This window comes from Poecilia mexicana, unplaced genomic scaffold (assembly GCF_051168715.1).
Source record: "Poecilia mexicana isolate PSO_F unplaced genomic scaffold, ASM5116871v1 scaffold_9, whole genome shotgun sequence".
Taxonomy (NCBI): Eukaryota; Metazoa; Chordata; class Actinopteri; order Cyprinodontiformes; family Poeciliidae; genus Poecilia; species Poecilia mexicana.
In genome coordinates this window covers 15,897,217-15,913,280 of record NW_028263378.1, presented here as the reverse complement: position 1 = coordinate 15,913,280, position 16,064 = coordinate 15,897,217, and the positions used below count along the sequence as shown (strand labels likewise).

The 16,064-nt window shown below is 42.4% G+C and overlaps 1 protein-coding gene across 1 annotated transcript in view; it reads right to left on the bottom strand.

Moving 5' to 3' along the window:
• Positions 1 to 137: 137 nt before the first annotated feature.
• smtnb (smoothelin b) overlaps positions 138 to 16,064 on the bottom strand; it is a 53,010-nt gene continuing 37,083 nt past the window's right edge. Inside the window, 12 exon segments of the mRNA XM_015006454.2 lie at positions 138 to 1,405; positions 3,347 to 3,390; positions 3,392 to 3,524; positions 5,943 to 6,094; positions 6,211 to 6,337; positions 6,422 to 6,598; positions 6,675 to 6,747; positions 6,839 to 6,901; positions 7,027 to 7,206; positions 8,491 to 8,523; positions 8,696 to 8,771; positions 8,929 to 9,114. Of these exon segments, the coding sequence (XP_014861940.2) occupies positions 1,252 to 1,405; positions 3,347 to 3,390; positions 3,392 to 3,524; positions 5,943 to 6,094; positions 6,211 to 6,337; positions 6,422 to 6,598; positions 6,675 to 6,747; positions 6,839 to 6,901; positions 7,027 to 7,206; positions 8,491 to 8,523; positions 8,696 to 8,771; positions 8,929 to 9,114 (1,398 nt within the window). The 3' untranslated portion in view covers positions 138 to 1,251.

Sequence of the window (16,064 nt, the reverse complement as noted above, 5' to 3'; positions counted from 1 at the left end):
AATAACTGATGATGGAAGTTTGGGACTATAAGACAAAGAATTAGGACTAAAAATAAAAATATTTTTCCACATTTCTCCAGGTAAAGATAGAGCTGAGAGATCAGTGAAAAAGATAAAGCAATCACCTTCATACAAACTTCATTTCTCAAATTGGTTTAATTGGTAATTTACATTTTACTGCAGTGCACAGAAAACATGAAATCATACCATGTGTTCAAGCTCTTATATACACAAACACACTCAATGCTCACTGCTTTGTGGATTTTTTTTTTTTCACCAAAAAACAAGCTTGAAAACAAGTTTTCATAATTTTCTCTTGAAAGAACCTTAAAATAAAAATCCACATTGCAAATCTTCTCTTATGTAAAGTTTTCAGCATTAGTGCCCACACTGGGCAGAGAAGCAAGTCCAGGTTATTACAGAAAAAAAAAATAAGAAGAACTTCAGCTTATTAAAATACTTAAGATAACTGCCTAATGGCTTCAAGCACGAACTAAAACACCGGCATTAAAACCAGTTTGAGCATAAATAAACTCTAAATCGACAGGCTAGCAGGACGTCGTCGTCGTCGACAGTGTGGTCGTTTTTCTTTAAATACGCCATCAGAAATGATTTCAATCAGGCTCCAACTTCCCCATTTTAATATTTTCAGAACGACAACTTTATCAGCAGCTCTGTGCAGGAAGGGTTTTTTTTTTTTTAGCACAAGATTCCTCTGACAATGATGAATTCATTTAAATAAACAAAAATGAACACTTCTGTACTTGTTAATTAAAACTCGTTATGCTTATCAGCTAAAAAATAATTTAAAATAATTAAAGCAACCAGAGTTTGGTTAGAAATGGGAAGGAAAAAAAAAAGAAGTACCAGGACGGAAAGAAAACAATATTGCTGTTTCAGTGGATTCATCAGCAGAAAAATTACAGCAGAAAAAAATATGGGTATAGTTATATTAAAAGAGGAGATATCATATATTTTTTGTGGGGGGGTGAGAGTGTTAATGCCAGCGAAATGACAGCTGAAATCTGCAATGAGCTCAGTTTAAACACAGAAAATAATAAAATTAAAACCTTGGAAGATTTTTAACATGTAGGCGTCCTCTCTGCTAAAGAGGTAGACTTTGTGTCAGCAAAGATTGTTTTAAGAAGGAACAGCGAAGCATTGCCAACACATGTTAGAAGTAAAACAACGCAAACACACAGAAAATCCCCGGCGTGTTCACCAGGGATGTGAAGGACAGCTGGCCACAGGTCAGAGGTCGCAGGGGCGGCCCATGGACATCTCGTATCTGCGGAGGTGGTTCACCAGAGACTGCACGTAGGTGAAGACGCATTTGGAGTCCGGTTTGTTACCCATGATCATCATGTCCTCCACTTCCAGCAAAGGCATGCAGTTGGCGTAGGTCCTGAAAGAGACAGACGGGTCAGGACGAGGCTGGACGCGAGCCTGAACTCAAGAGGACGGGCAACCCGTTTCCTCAACTACACGTTTCGTCCTGGTTACTGCATAACGGTTCATACAAAGGCTCGAAGGAAATCCTGAAAAGTTTGGGATTTTATTATTTTTCCAAGTCTGGATATGAACAGGTACATCTAGGTAAATTAAAATGTAATGCATTTCAGTCATTCTCAGTTCAAAAAGTGAAACTGATCTACAGAATCTTACTGACTTAATCAGGGAAACACATGTATATTAAGCATTTACTTTTTATTTTAATCATTATTCTCATACCGCCTCCAGTTTGCAACGAATATAAAGGGGAAAAATGGCTAAAGAATCTATATTTGGTGTAGGAAAATCTAGTACAGATTTAATATGTCGTAGGTGATATATTCTAAAAAATAAAAACTGATATAAGTTGATACAGATGCTACTGTGTAAAGCAAAGTCCAGGGGCTGAGATACTCTAACCAAACTGGGTCATTGTTTCGTACTAAAATGTCCAGAATGTTATAAAAACAGCTGGAAACATCTAGAAATTCAACACCAGAAACATTTTTTTTAAATGAAAAAAGTATGAAAACCCTGTTTATTCTTAAGTATTTCTTATAACCACCTAAACTATTATTATGTGCAACACTTTAAAAGGTCCCAATAAGTAATATTTCATGATGAGTGTTTGCAGAAAGTGACCACAAGGTGGCGTTCGACTCCGCAAACCTTTGGACATGTCACAGCAGAAATCAAAGAATATCGGAAACATAAACAACAAATCTCTCTCCAGAGAGAAGAAATGTCAACATGAGGCATGTTTTCCTATTTAAGGACCTACAGACACATTGCTGTGTGTTTCAAATTAAAGTATCTTTAAAAGGCTTTATAAGCAAAGAGCATAAACACTTGTAATCTTAAACTCGATCGGATGAGGAGCGGGACAACAAAGCACTTCTCTCTGCTTTGTTTCTCAACTTAGACAGCAATACAGCAACTCCTTTTAAAGTGCTGCAGTCGGCCCTGGCTCTCTGCCGGGCCGAAGACACACAGCACAGAGATGCACACATTCACATATGCCATGTTTGGTGCTTTAGACCACAGAAGCTTTAAATTAGCATGACAGGCCAAATGCAAAAAGTAGACATTAATGTTTATCTATTCATTGTTTTTTCTCTACACTGGTCATTTTTTTGCATCCCTTGAAGTTTTCCACATTATGCCACAACCACAAACTACAATTCACCGCGTTGGGTTTTACCGGTATACACAGAGAAGATGCAGAAAAGTTGCTAAATGGTGGAAAAGTGATTAAATGCAATTTGATTTCACTGAAATCACAGCTGCAAGTCTTTTGGTGTTGGCAGTACGATGGCGTTAGAGACCACTCAGTCCTGTAGACTGAATAAGTTCAAAACAAAAATCTGAATGCAAAATAATTGTTTTTCTACTGATAAATTTTAAAAGAAGAATCCCTGTGATTCTGTTTTTTATATTCTTTATAATTGTCCCTGCTGAAGACGGTTAACCTCACAGAATGACGCAGACATCACGATGTCTCCAGTGTTTCCATCAAAACAGTTCCTCCTATAAGGTGTTGATTTAAATTCGATATAGCTGAAATCGTCACAGGTGGCCTCTTGCGGACTTTGACAACCGAATCCATTTTGTTAATGCTGGATTTCATGTAGGGGTATCGGAGTAAAAAGGACTGAAAACAAATGCACAACACCCCTCAGAGAGTTTTGCAAAGATCTCGCAGTTATAGGCTCTTGTGTTGGTTATCGTATATTGAAGCTCGTCGTCATTATGTGGCAAAACGTGAAAAAAAATTCAAGGGATGTGAATACTTTGCAAACCACTAAAAGTCAGAACCAAAGCCAGGCCCCCTCAGAAGCTCGTCCCCCCGTCTCACCATAGCTTCGGTTTTAGTTGAGGATCAACTCTAGGAGGAATTTTTGGTTTTAACCAGGCCCTTCGTCACCAGGCCCCTGTAGAACTCCTGCAGGTACGTGTACACACACTTCCAATCCGGCTCGCGCATCTTCACCATGTCGTCCACATCCAACAGCTGGGGACAGTCCACTAGTTTCCTGCGCCCACGCCCGAAGGTGAGGGTTGTCAGAGGGAGAGGAGGAACGCAGGGGAAACGGAGGACAGAGGACAGGAAATGCAGAGGATGAAGGACAGATGCAGAGAAAAAAAAACAGAGGGAGGGAGGAAAAAAAAAACAAACAGAGCAGTGAGCAGCCAAAAAAAAACAAAAGATTCAGTGAAAGAACGGAGACAAAAAAAAAAGAAACACAAAAATAAACATTACGTTCAGTGTTGATAAATACATCCATGAGTCAACATGCTTCATGAACTTTGCAACGTCCAACATGTGGCGTACACACACAGGGCAAAACACGGTGTCAAATGAGCATCAGCTGATGCCCATTCAGCCTCTGAGTGTGTTGTTTTTTTCTGTGGTTAACTTGTAATGAGGCATGGGCTGAGAACGGCTAACGAGGCACACGGAGTTACCTTTCCAAAGATTAAAAACGTTTTCGTCGCATCGTTCTAAACAGTTCAGAGGCATTAATGTTGGAGTGACCAGCTGCTCCTTGGCAGCAGCAGGAATCATTCTCGCCAATTTTTTTTTCCAAAATAAAAGTATAATTCCATACAATTATTACTTTAAAAATAAACAACAAAAAATGATTATAAAAATATACTATGTTTCTGATCAAACCATGATTAAAAAAAAGCTTTAATTGAATTACAAATGAATCTACTAAATGTTTAAATAAGTCATCAGTAAATGAACAATAAAATAATTTTTTGTTAATCATTTTATAGATTTTGTTTATTAATTGTTGTATAAATAGTGGAAAAGCATGACATTGGATTTTTGGTCGAAGTTATCGCTCTGTGAGAATCTCATAAAGGCCCATGCCTACTTTAGACTTCAATATTACAATAAAACACAGGAAAAAACAACAATGATTGAATAAACAGAATAGAATAAAAACATTCAGCTATATGAAGTGACCATAAACACACTTGTGCACAGATGTACATTCGGGGAGTGTGTTGCGTGGATCTTCTGTGACTGGAGACACGAGTGAGGATGCAACACAAAGTGTAAAAGACGAGCCACTGAGGCCGATAACAGTACGGACATTATTCTACCTGCCACTTGTGAGAGCACACACACACACACACACAAAACAGGCGGGTGGGTCAAAAAAAAAAAAAAAAAAAAAAAAAGTCATAATGAGATGCAAAACAGATGAGGGGAGAAAAAGACAAGAGAAATATGAAGGACGAGGCTCAGATGGGAGGTGGAGGATTTTTTTTTCTTTTTTTTCAAACCAGAGCCGTTGTTTCCTTGAAGGGACGTTTGGAGGCAGAGTTAATGCAGAACAAGAGGTTTATACTCGGCCTCGATAGATGCTGGGATATACCTGGGAGAGATGGTTAACATCTTTAGGCTGTAGTAGATGTTGGCGTGTGGCATGAAGAGATAAATTCACAGAAAGAGTGGGATGGAAGAATCTGCTCAATGAAAAGAAAGGAAATGTGTCTGGGGGAGCCCTGCTGCTTACGCTGGACTGGGTTCCTGAGCACCAACTCCTTTAGCTGACTTCTTGTGTTATTTTTACACTTTCACTATCAGAAAAAAAACTAATTCAGCATAAACAGCTGCATGAAAGGGGTTCTCCGTTAGTGATGTGTAGCTGTTATGAAAAAAGTAATCCTTAGGGATCAGTTCTCGGGTCGCCGTTATAAATTAATTATTTATTAAGCAACACTTCACGACTCAATCTAAAGAAATTTCAAGAAAAGGTGAGAAAAAGTTATTGACATATGCCAGTCTGTACAAGGTTGCCACGCCACTTCCAAGACTTGGGACTCCGGTAAATCACAGAGAGAGCCGTTTCCACATAATGAGGGGAAAAACAACACGGAGCAGTAGTGGGGTTTCTCCAAAAGCGGGTCAACGACTCATTAATGAGGTCACCAACGAGCTCAGAACAGCATTTAAAAACACGTCAGGCGTCATCTTCCTCAGTTAAGGCCTATGTTCTTGATTTCCACGGTGAAAACCTCTGCTGACCAAAAGAGCGCCAATATCCGTCTAACGTCGGCACAAAAAAAAACAGTGTCGCTTGTGGAGAGTGTGTGTCTCGTTACATTTACTGTTAAAAACATTGCAGAAAAAAAACAAAACAACATATTTCTGACAGAACTGGTGGAGGTTACGCAATAGTCGGAAGATCCTAAAGAAAAAAACCCGGACATCGATTTGTGACCTTAATCACAAACGTGCTGCGCAGCAGGACAGGTAGTTTGGAAAGCTTTGTTTAGAATTGAAATTAGTTTGATGATCTGAAACATTTAAGTGTGACAAAAAAAAAAGTGGAAAGAGGAAAATAATTTTTTCACTGCGCTGTATAACAACACTCTAGATCTAAATGGATCTTTATTATTTTTTTGGTTAGAAATACAACGTTCTGATTACTCACTCTGCGGCGCTGAAGGCCACCTCGAAGTTTTGCCTCCGGTTGCTGGGGCTCAGCGAGTCGTAGTCAAAGGCGTCGGGGAAGAAATTGTGCACCAGGGCACAAAACGCCATACCGTTACTCCAGCTGGAAGAAAAGTTCTGGATGTCCACGTGCTGAAGGAGAAGACAAACTGACCATCAGTGAGAGATAAGACAACTTTCATGAAGAAGAGGAAAATGTCATGTCAGGCCCGGTTTAGCTGCGGCTCTGTTGGCTTCGTCCCGCTCACCTCATAGGAGCGCGTCTTGGCACGACACCAGTCGAGCAGCATCTGCTTGATGGAGTTTGCGTTTGGTACGCCAAAGCTGGTGGAGCGCTGCACCTTGTTTACCTTGGCTACTGCCTGGTTTCCAGGGCTGAAAGAAAAGCCACGGTTGCTTTAGTAAACACACACGCTCCGATCTCCATCTTTCTCATTCCCCCTCTCAGTTTCTGCTCACCCTCCGCCCTCCTTCTCCAGCTTCTCTATCATGGCTTTCCGAGCCTGCATGGCGGACGTCTTGGGCATCGTCTGGGCCCTCATCAGCTCCTTGCGCCTCTCCGCCTGCCGTCGATCAATGGCAGACAAACCGCCGCTGCCGCCTCGAGGCGACGTGTCGTCCTCGCGATCGAAAACACTGAAGCAGAGATTTGGAAAAGTGTTGGAAAGTGGAACGGTTGAATTATTTCTGCACCTGATGCCTCCAGACCCACCTGCCAACTTTCTTGCTTGCATTGGAGGACGAGGACGAGGTGAAGCTGTATGACTTTGACTGGACTGTTCCCCCTGAAAGCACAAACTAATTTAATACAAAAGAGAAAAAAACAAAAACAACAACAACACATGTACATAATACTGTGTAAAACTAGCATCTTACTGTCTGTTTTCTGCACAAAACTGGTCTCTACAACCGTGCTGTGCGTTGATTTGCTCCCGTCGTCTAAAAGAAAGTGAATTATTTATATGCTTGGTGTGTTTTTCCAAAACATTTGAGCTTTTTATGCTCTAGAACTTTGGAACAAAAAGAGGCTTGATGGAAGTTTCAAGACAAATGGAGAAAATTACCGGATTGAACGAAACGGTTCGTCTTAGTCACTTGGCTGAGGGTTGAACCATCGGCCGACTTCTCCATCTTCCTCATCACCACCTCTCCGGCTCCGGGTCCAGCGCGACCTTTCTGTGCCCTCTCCTCTCTCTGCAGTCGCAGCTCCTGCAGACGAGTGTCGCGCTCCTTCTCTCTTTGGTCTGGTGAGGGAGAGACAAGGAGGTGAGGGACAAATGATGTCAGTGGAAAAAAAAAAAAGCAAAAAAAAAAAAGAGAGGTAGGTAAAGGAGGACAAGAAATCGTAAACAAGCTGACAGCACCTCATCTGACCGCTGAGGAGATGGATGAAAACAAGGCTTCCTGATCTGAGAGCTTCATTTTTCACAAGTCTTTCCACAGCGCTTTAAAATGTCTCCGACACACAAACACCCACGGATGGGAGGTTCAGCAGCTGTCAAATAACCTGTCCTGCACAAACAGCCCAGAACAGAGAGAGAAAAAGCACGGCACAGGACTGCTCTAAATTTAGCGAGGAACCGATACCTTCCCTGCGACTGTCAGCTTTTACCTAAATTGGTGTCTATGCGAACCGTTGAGCGTTATTCGGATTTCAACTTTCATTTCATCTGCCCTAATATTATAAGCAATCATGCTTCTTCCATTTTTCCCCACATTTAGTCACTTTACAAACAGGTTTCTTATACGTTTTAACGCGATTGATCAATTCAAAGCATCTCCGAAGTGATAGGAGGAGGACGCTTTTCTTCACAATTCCAATCAAATAAGTGCGGCATGTTTATGTTTGCAGCAGCGTAGTTATTGCTGCGCTGCTGCAAGTCTTTTGGGATATATTCCCGTTAGTCTTCAATATCTAGAAATGGAAACTTTTGCCCAATCCTTCCTCACAAAATTGCTCACCCTCTGGCAGATTGTCTGTGAACACCGATTTTTAAGTCTCGACAAAGATTCTCGATTGAATTGTTATTTGGCCTCTCGGTAGAGTCTTGAGTCGTGGTCTTCATGTTATGATGCCGTTTGTTCTCCAACAAATACCTTTGCAGAGAGTAACCATGAGACTTCTGGAGTCAACTGGATTTTACTTTAGTGCATCAGAGTAAAAGGGGTGGAACGTAAGAACACGCGTTGCACCAGGGATCATTTTCTTTTTACTTCACAATCATGCACTCCTTTGTGTTGGTCAACACATAAAATCCCAATGAAGCTGTAAAGCTCCATGTCAGCGAGTGAAAATGTCATTCACAGACCAGAGAACTCAACAGCAAAACCACAAGCCTGATGCAACTTAAAAAAAAAAAAAAAGCAACTAAAAAGTAAAGTGCTCACTGAAAACACAAGTGGAGAGATTCACTCCCATGCATTTTATCAACCACTACATCCGAGTTAAAAACTGTAGCGGCTGATAACAAAAAGCAAACCCAGGCAGAAATAATTTATTAATGTCCACTGCAGACCACCTGTCATACCCATTTCCTCCTGGCTACAGCCCAGCATGGCCTCTGGGGGCAGAAAAGTCATTTTTTAAAAACATGTTAGGAACTGAAAAACGCTGCAAAGAACATGAACATTTTATCACAGTAAAGGCAGCCCCTGATTTTGCTTGTTCAGAAAAGACACAAAGAAATTTAACCAGTTGATTTTACTACTAAAGGCATCTCCACAGGCAGCTACCTCTCTTTCTCTTGCGAAGATCTCTCATGGCGGCACGGATCATCTTCCTCTCCTCGAAATCTTTGGACTCATCGAGCTGAGAGAGACGGAAAACCAAGAACAACAAAGGAGTTCATGAAATAAATGAAATAAACAAAAAATGGGGCAGACTGATTTCTTAAACATGCAACCTTAACTTAAAAGAAAAAAAACTTCCAAAAGATCTTGAGTTTTATTTCAAACTTGTGACGTACCATCTTGTCCAGGAGCTCCTCATCCTCGATGGCGGCGAGCTTTTCGGCCGTCAGTTTTCCGGAGCTCTCCGCAGGTTTCGTTTGGGTGCTGGAGCCGTTGGGGATGGCGGGGACTTGACACGCCACTATCATGGACGGTCCGGCCGAAAACGTCGGCTCCGAGGCAACGACGGGTTCAGTCTCCATCTGGGCGAGAGAGAGAGAGAGAGGACGAGTTAAATACTGAGAAATGAATATCCAAGAATCAGTGCAAACTGGGGCAAAGAAGGAAAGATGACGACTCAACAGATTAACAAAATCTGGATGAAAACAAATGTTGGTTAAAAAAAACAAACTGATGGTCACTGCATCACGAGACGACTGAAAAGACGTCAAGTAATAAAGGACTGAGCTTTTAAAAAGCCAGACTGATCTTCTAGAATAGGCTTTAGGACATTTCTGGACATTTACTACTGAACTGATAAAGCTCCTCTTCCATGAATCACTTGTTTCACAAAAAGACTGGCCTTTCACCATCTCCCCTCCATCTCCATGCCCTTCCACAGAGACTGACATTAAGCACATGAGCGGGAGGGAAAGCCTGCCAAGTTACTGTTGGCTCGGATCGGCGTGTGACCGAGTGTCTTCATAATAACCGAGCTCCTGCCAGCCTGTAGCTTGTGACCGTATCGCCGTTGGACAGGACTGTGTACCAGCACGTATTGTTTCCAAGCAAATGGAAAAAACTCTTTGTTATGTACACGAGAGGAGAAACAGAGCTCCATAAGAACAAACATCAGATATTTGTTGCATAAACCTGACAATGTGCCCGTCATATTCTAAGTGGCTGTCATTTTTAAAAAAATAATACATCTTCAATTTATACATGGCACTAAATATCTGACGCAGAGTGTAGTTCTCTAGCTTTAACGCATTTTAAAATAACAGAGTCCGGGTTCAGATATAGCTCAGTCCACAGCTGCTCTCAGGGTCCCAGAGGGACAATACCCACCGCAGCTACAGAGCTGTGCAGTCAAGGGTGGCCCCTTGTTTGTCAGACTTTTCTGGACTCAGAGTTTTGAACCCCTGGGACAGGCTGCACTGAGAGGCTCTTGACCGATGAAGAATGCTTTGGGACGCGACCCGGCCAAACATGGGCTCTGAGGCCTACAGCCACCCAAAAGGAGCCAGGTTCGAGCTTCAGCTTCCACCCCAATCAGCACAAAATATACATAGATTTTGGTTTTTTTTTTCCTACGGCAACCTTTGCTAACCCTTCTCTCCCAGGCAAAGAACTCCCACAGAGAGCTCCTGGGCTTTATTTGTTCCTTAGTGTGCTCTACATCCTCTCCATCCCCACTTGGTCTCAATCGATGGTGGTTCGTACAGAGCCTGGTTCTGCTGGAGGTTTCCTCCTGCTCAAAGGGAGTTAATCTCTTCCACTGTTGCCACATACTAACTAGCTCAGAATGCAAAATGCCATCTAGTAAGATAACCCTCATTCATTGACTTTGTTCTTTAGATCAACCAACTTTTCATCCATTCATCCTCCACTCCAGGTAGGAAGACATCAGGTGTGACTTTGAGCTGCAGTCTGGCTGCCCTGCTGCCTCTTGCATTCGTTCTTACTCGGTGCCCATTGATTGGGTTTATCACAGTTCCACACAAGACAATTTGACTCTAAGACAAAGTTTGAGTACACAGAAGGAAACGACATTCGTTTTGTGAGAACATGCTACTAACAACCGAACCACTGTGTCTTTTCACCAAATGGCCTTTTATGATGAACTAAATGTACTTTAATACAGTTAGTATTAAATTGGACTGCATGCACTTTGGACTGACACCACAAGCACGAAATATGCTGGAAAAAAAAATTATTTGATTAAATTTCATATAGCTAAATATGAACTGAAGCCATTTGTCCTGTGAAGAGCATTCAGATGACATTTGTTGCAATCTGGTGGTATTTTAAGAAAGTGAGTTTTACTGAATTTGGAAAACATAATGAGGTCAGTGTCCGTCATCACATCAGAGAGAAACAGTGAGGTCACTTTCACTGCAGGAGCTGATAAGCACACTGAGCTGTCAAGAGTGATCTTAGAAATGTTGCAAATGTTAAATGTCAAGAGTAAAAAGAACTTTTTTATTTTAAATGAAACAATGTACACACAGAATGTGTTGCTCTCTGTGTGCAAGAAGCTTTGAGATAGAGAGCCTGATCGTTATTGGAGGCAGACAAACGGAGGCTTAATTAGCGACAGACGAATAAATCCAGTTTATCAGTTTATTGAAAGACTGATAAACAAGTGGTGTTGGTTTTGCTGTCATTTCTTCGCACCTTTCTGTGCACATGATGTCATTGCAACAGCTATCAAAACAAAAAATAAATCAACCATCGCAAATAAAATTAGAGACAAGCGTTGATGACCAGAACGGGACGGTTTTCATCTCAATCTGATCCTTTTCTGATCAGCGTTCCCAACCAGTTCACCCCGATAACCACGGTCTTCAATAAGGGTGATGAATTCATCAACTTTTCTCAGTTTCAGTAATGTTTTTAAAATCAAATGAGAGGAAATGCTGAGCTTTAGGAAGTTCTGATAGGTTAAACACGGTTCTGGGTTTTTCAGGCACCGAGAAAGAAAGAAAAAGCACAAAACCCAGCAGGTAACAAGAAGGTTAAATAAAAAACAGCAAAGTTGTCATTTTATCCTTTTAAACAGAGGCTCACCTGCTGTTTATGACCTTTGAGGTGACCAAAACCAAACTCTGTGGCAAATTAAGATCTCGTTTTCTTGAAAACACAAAGTACTCATCTTTCAATAACTACACTATTTATTTCTATGTAACTGTCATAGTAAACAGGACAGCAAAAATCCAGCAATAACCCTAAAATTAACATCCCACTTCCATTAGGTTGTGTTGGTTTCAGTGAAAGAGAAATCAGAATAGATTAAAATTAGTATCTGCAGGTTAAAGTGTTACAGAAAACAAAGACAGCTTCAGATTGGTGAACCTCAAACTAAATATATTTTCGCTTCCCACCAAACGGCCAACAGAAACCTGTGCCCACGCAGACACACACACTAAGGAACTATCTGCACAAAGTGACGGACAGCTGAGATGATCCACGTTTTTCCATTGAAGTGAGGACATGATGAGGGATTAAGTGACCAGAGGGGGAGTGTAGGTCAACAAGAACACGGCCAGAACAAAAGGCAGCAGCACTCGGATGCCGACGAGTCGAGGAAAGCTGATCCACGTTTAGATTGTGGATGAGCTGGAACAAAAGCATACCCACCGCTCACATGGCTTATTTAAATTAAAAGGTGTCATGACCAGGAGAATTTACAGCCAGTAGTACCGTGTTGCTGTCAGGAGACATCGCTGCCATCACAGATGGTGCAGAGAGCGAACGGCGGGTCGCAGAAGTTGATGAGGGTTCCGACGAGTCCAGCGGGCTTGAAACAAAATCCCGGGCGACAGTTTGATCCGGCAGTACCAAGACATCGGATGCTTCCTGGAGCGCGCACAATGGAGAATCTCTGGACAAGCAGGTCGAATCGTCGCATGAAGATTCAACCGTGCTCCCGTCGAGTGTGCATGGAGGACCGTCGTCGTCGTCTGATGAAGTTTTGGTTTCACGTGGGGCAGAGCAGAGTTCCTGCAGGATTCGATCAGGCAGTCCTGTCACTTGACAGAGGGCCTCCACATGCCTCGCCATCTGTTCCTGCTCAGCTCTGAGGTGCAGGTTCTCCTCCTGCAGTCTGGAAATGGCTTCCAGTAAACCAGTCACCTTGACTGCTGCCTCCTCCAACTGGACATCCATTTTCTTCCCAAAAGCCTGCAGGTCACTGTGGATCTCCTTCACAGCACATCGCAGCATCAACTCCAGCTTCTTCTCGCTAAACTCCACCTCCTCCTTGTTGTCTTCCTCCTCGGTTTCCTCCGGGGCAAGCAGATCACCAATCACCTCCTCCAGGCCAGACTCGGCACAAGCACTTTCTGGAGAGCCCAAAGACTCTGCAGGCTGCGAAGCTGGAAGGAAGTCCAGGTTCACCCCAGGCATAGTGACGGAAAATGCGTTCCCTCGCAAATCTCCTCAAAACTGCAGCTTTCTTGGCGAGTTACCAGAGAACGAAGAGGTTGTTACCTCTCAGAGCGGCAGAAGCGCTCCTCTCAATCTATGCCCGTTCTTTATGCCCTCAACCAGCAGACCCTCTTCACAGGCAGCCAAGTAAAAGCCAATGAGCGCGCAGCGACTCTCGTTTCCCAGGCAGCACCCACCCACTTATTTCTTAGGTGCAGCGGACAGTATATTTATCTTCTGCCCTGCGGTTATTCCACTAAGCCGGTCACCCTTTGAGGGCGGGGTGGGGGGAGAAGGGGGAAAACAATTTGAAACACTCACCCCTCCCACATCAACCTTCCTTTTATTTTGGGCACGTCCTTCACACCTCGACTGGAAGGCAAACAGTGGTTTGGACATTGCCCTGGGCCATGGCTCCATTTCACTCCTGAAACTGCTTTCTAATAAAATATGACTGAGTTCCAGACTGATCAGCTCTTTGGTACAAGAGTGACTGAAAGCAGAGCCCCACAATTAATACCAGAGCATGAAGGGCTGATCTCTTCCACAGTTTTGGTTTAGACCCCTTAGTAATTAAGAAAGACTCCAGCTGCTGCTCACATGGAAACTTTAAGTGCTGTTAAATTCAGAGTGCTGACAGACTTGATGTGTGTGTGTGTGTGTGTGTGTGTGTGTGTGTGTGTGTGTGTGTCATCTTGTTTGATGCTCAAGCTTTCCTATTAAATGTAGACTGTGGATATACTGCCACGTTGAACTCCTTGTATTGCATCTGTAATGTGCACAGAAAGCAGAAAGTGAAGCTCTTGATTCCTAATTACAGGCAACTTCCCAAACATCAGTACAAAAAGAAAAATAATTTCGTCAAGTACTTATTCTTTTTCTAAGTATTCACACCCGTTTTTCTACATTTCCTCATGTTAGGATGAGTAATAATCTGCATAGTGTTTTGTGTATAAACTTCCTGAGAATCATTTGCAGATCCTCCTTTTGCTGCAGGTCTTTCAGGATATTTCTCTACCAGCTGTTCATCTAAATTTCTGCTCTTTCTTCTTTGTGCTCAAGCTCACTCAGACTGGATGGAGAGGATCCATGAACTTCAGTTTTCTGACTTCTTCTGGATTTCTTTGAACACTTGTTTTCTTCTTCTGCTACTCTTCCACCCAGGCCAGATTCTTGGAGAGCACAATAAGTTTCCTATCTGAGCTGAGGATCTCTGAACTCCTCTATGGCCCTTGAAGTCGCTTTCTCTCTTAACCCTGTAACTAAACTATTACTGAAACTCAGAGGGGAAGTCAAAGTCAAAGGGCAGCAGTTGTCTCTGACCTTTGCACGTTAGCAAAACACTTGACTGGAAGTATTTAGCTCCAAGGGAAATGAATAGAGAAATGCTGAGCAGCAGTAATGAAAAACAGCTTTTACCCACTGAGGACATTTCATTTAGTACTGAGGCTTGTTTATCTGCAACAAGATAACTCAAAACATCAAAACCAGAAAGAGGAACTTACAAACATTAAGACTGGATTTCTGATTAACGTGAAACTGGGAGTAACTTGATAAAGTCATTATGTCTAAATATAAAGAAGAAAAACTGGTTGAACTCAATGTGCTGTGAAACAATGCAGCGATTGTAGACAAAAAGAGCAGCTCGACGTTACATTTTCTCTGCGACACATGTGAGTCTGCGGTATAATTTACAACCATGTGTCGCAGATCACCAGCATGTAAACAATCAGGTCCTTGTCCTCTGGTGGCAAAGTGAGACAATCAGCCACCAGGCTGCAGGTTAGGGCCGTCTGCATCCCGGATAGTGCTGCAGGTCTAAACCGGACTCGGTAAAGCTGGACTGGACCGTCACCATGCTGAGAATTTATAACATTTCTCTATCAGAATCTGATTTACACTTCGTTCCTCTGAAAAAACCCAGGGAAATCAGCATCGACAAGTTTTATTGGGATTAAAATGATTGGAGCAAGTAAATAACAGGGGAGGGGAGCTGCGAGGTTAGACCACCAAGGAGAAGTCCGGACCACCCAAACGGATCAGGCCTTCCACCAGGAACCACGATGGTCAATAAACACCAGCAAACAGGAAGAGCTTGCTCCACTCACGTTACCCTAAAGTCTTCATATCACTCCCCTTTCTAACCATAATGGCCATTTTTCTCCACCGGACCGCCACCTTTCTATCAGACATGACCTTTGGTCTGAGAACAGCAGAGCTCTGAAAGAATCTACCTCTGGCCAGCACCGCTCCGCCGCACGCTGATGTTAACCATCAGTGTTGGCTGCTGTTTTTACAATCTCATTAGCCAAGTCAGCCCAAGTCTTTGTCTGGTAAAACTTGAGCAAATCCAGGCACATGGAGCCGATACGTCGGCTTATCCAACCGATGACAGGAGAGGAAGACTTGGGGTGGCTCGTCGCCGGAGGATTTCATGTTAGGCTGCTTACATGACGGCGCGACGTTGCGTGAAACAGCTTAATGTTACAATCTCTCTTTCTCATTTGCATCAAATAACGTGCACATTTATGGCAACCACTGCATGATGAGTGGGTCCGGCTGAAGAACAAAATTGCTTTCTTCCTGCAGATGTTCACTTTAAAGCAAGAAATCAAGTCAGTGTGCTGTAAACTTCTCCAAATGTTTATTCCTGACCTGCCAGGTGTGCTCACTGTTCTCCAACAAACCACTCAGGCCTTCACAGGACAACTGTATTTACATTAAAGTAAATATTACTTTTTTCCTCAGTACGTTTTTTTTTTCTTCTAATATTCGATAACTGCAACAACACCGGTAATCACAGAAATCAAAACAAATTCTTAAATTAAGTTAGATGTAGAAGTGGAATAAGTTGAATAAGCGAAAATGTGTAAAAATCAACTACATCTGAAATTAGTATTCAGGAAGTAATCCTGTTTCTGTCAGAGCCAATTGATATCAGCTGGTGTAGTTCCTCAAGAAGGTATTTCACAAGAATTACATCATGGTGGGCAAAAGCAAAGAGCTCTACAGACATTTATAACACTATTGTTGGAAAACGTATTGATGAAATGGAAATAAATTT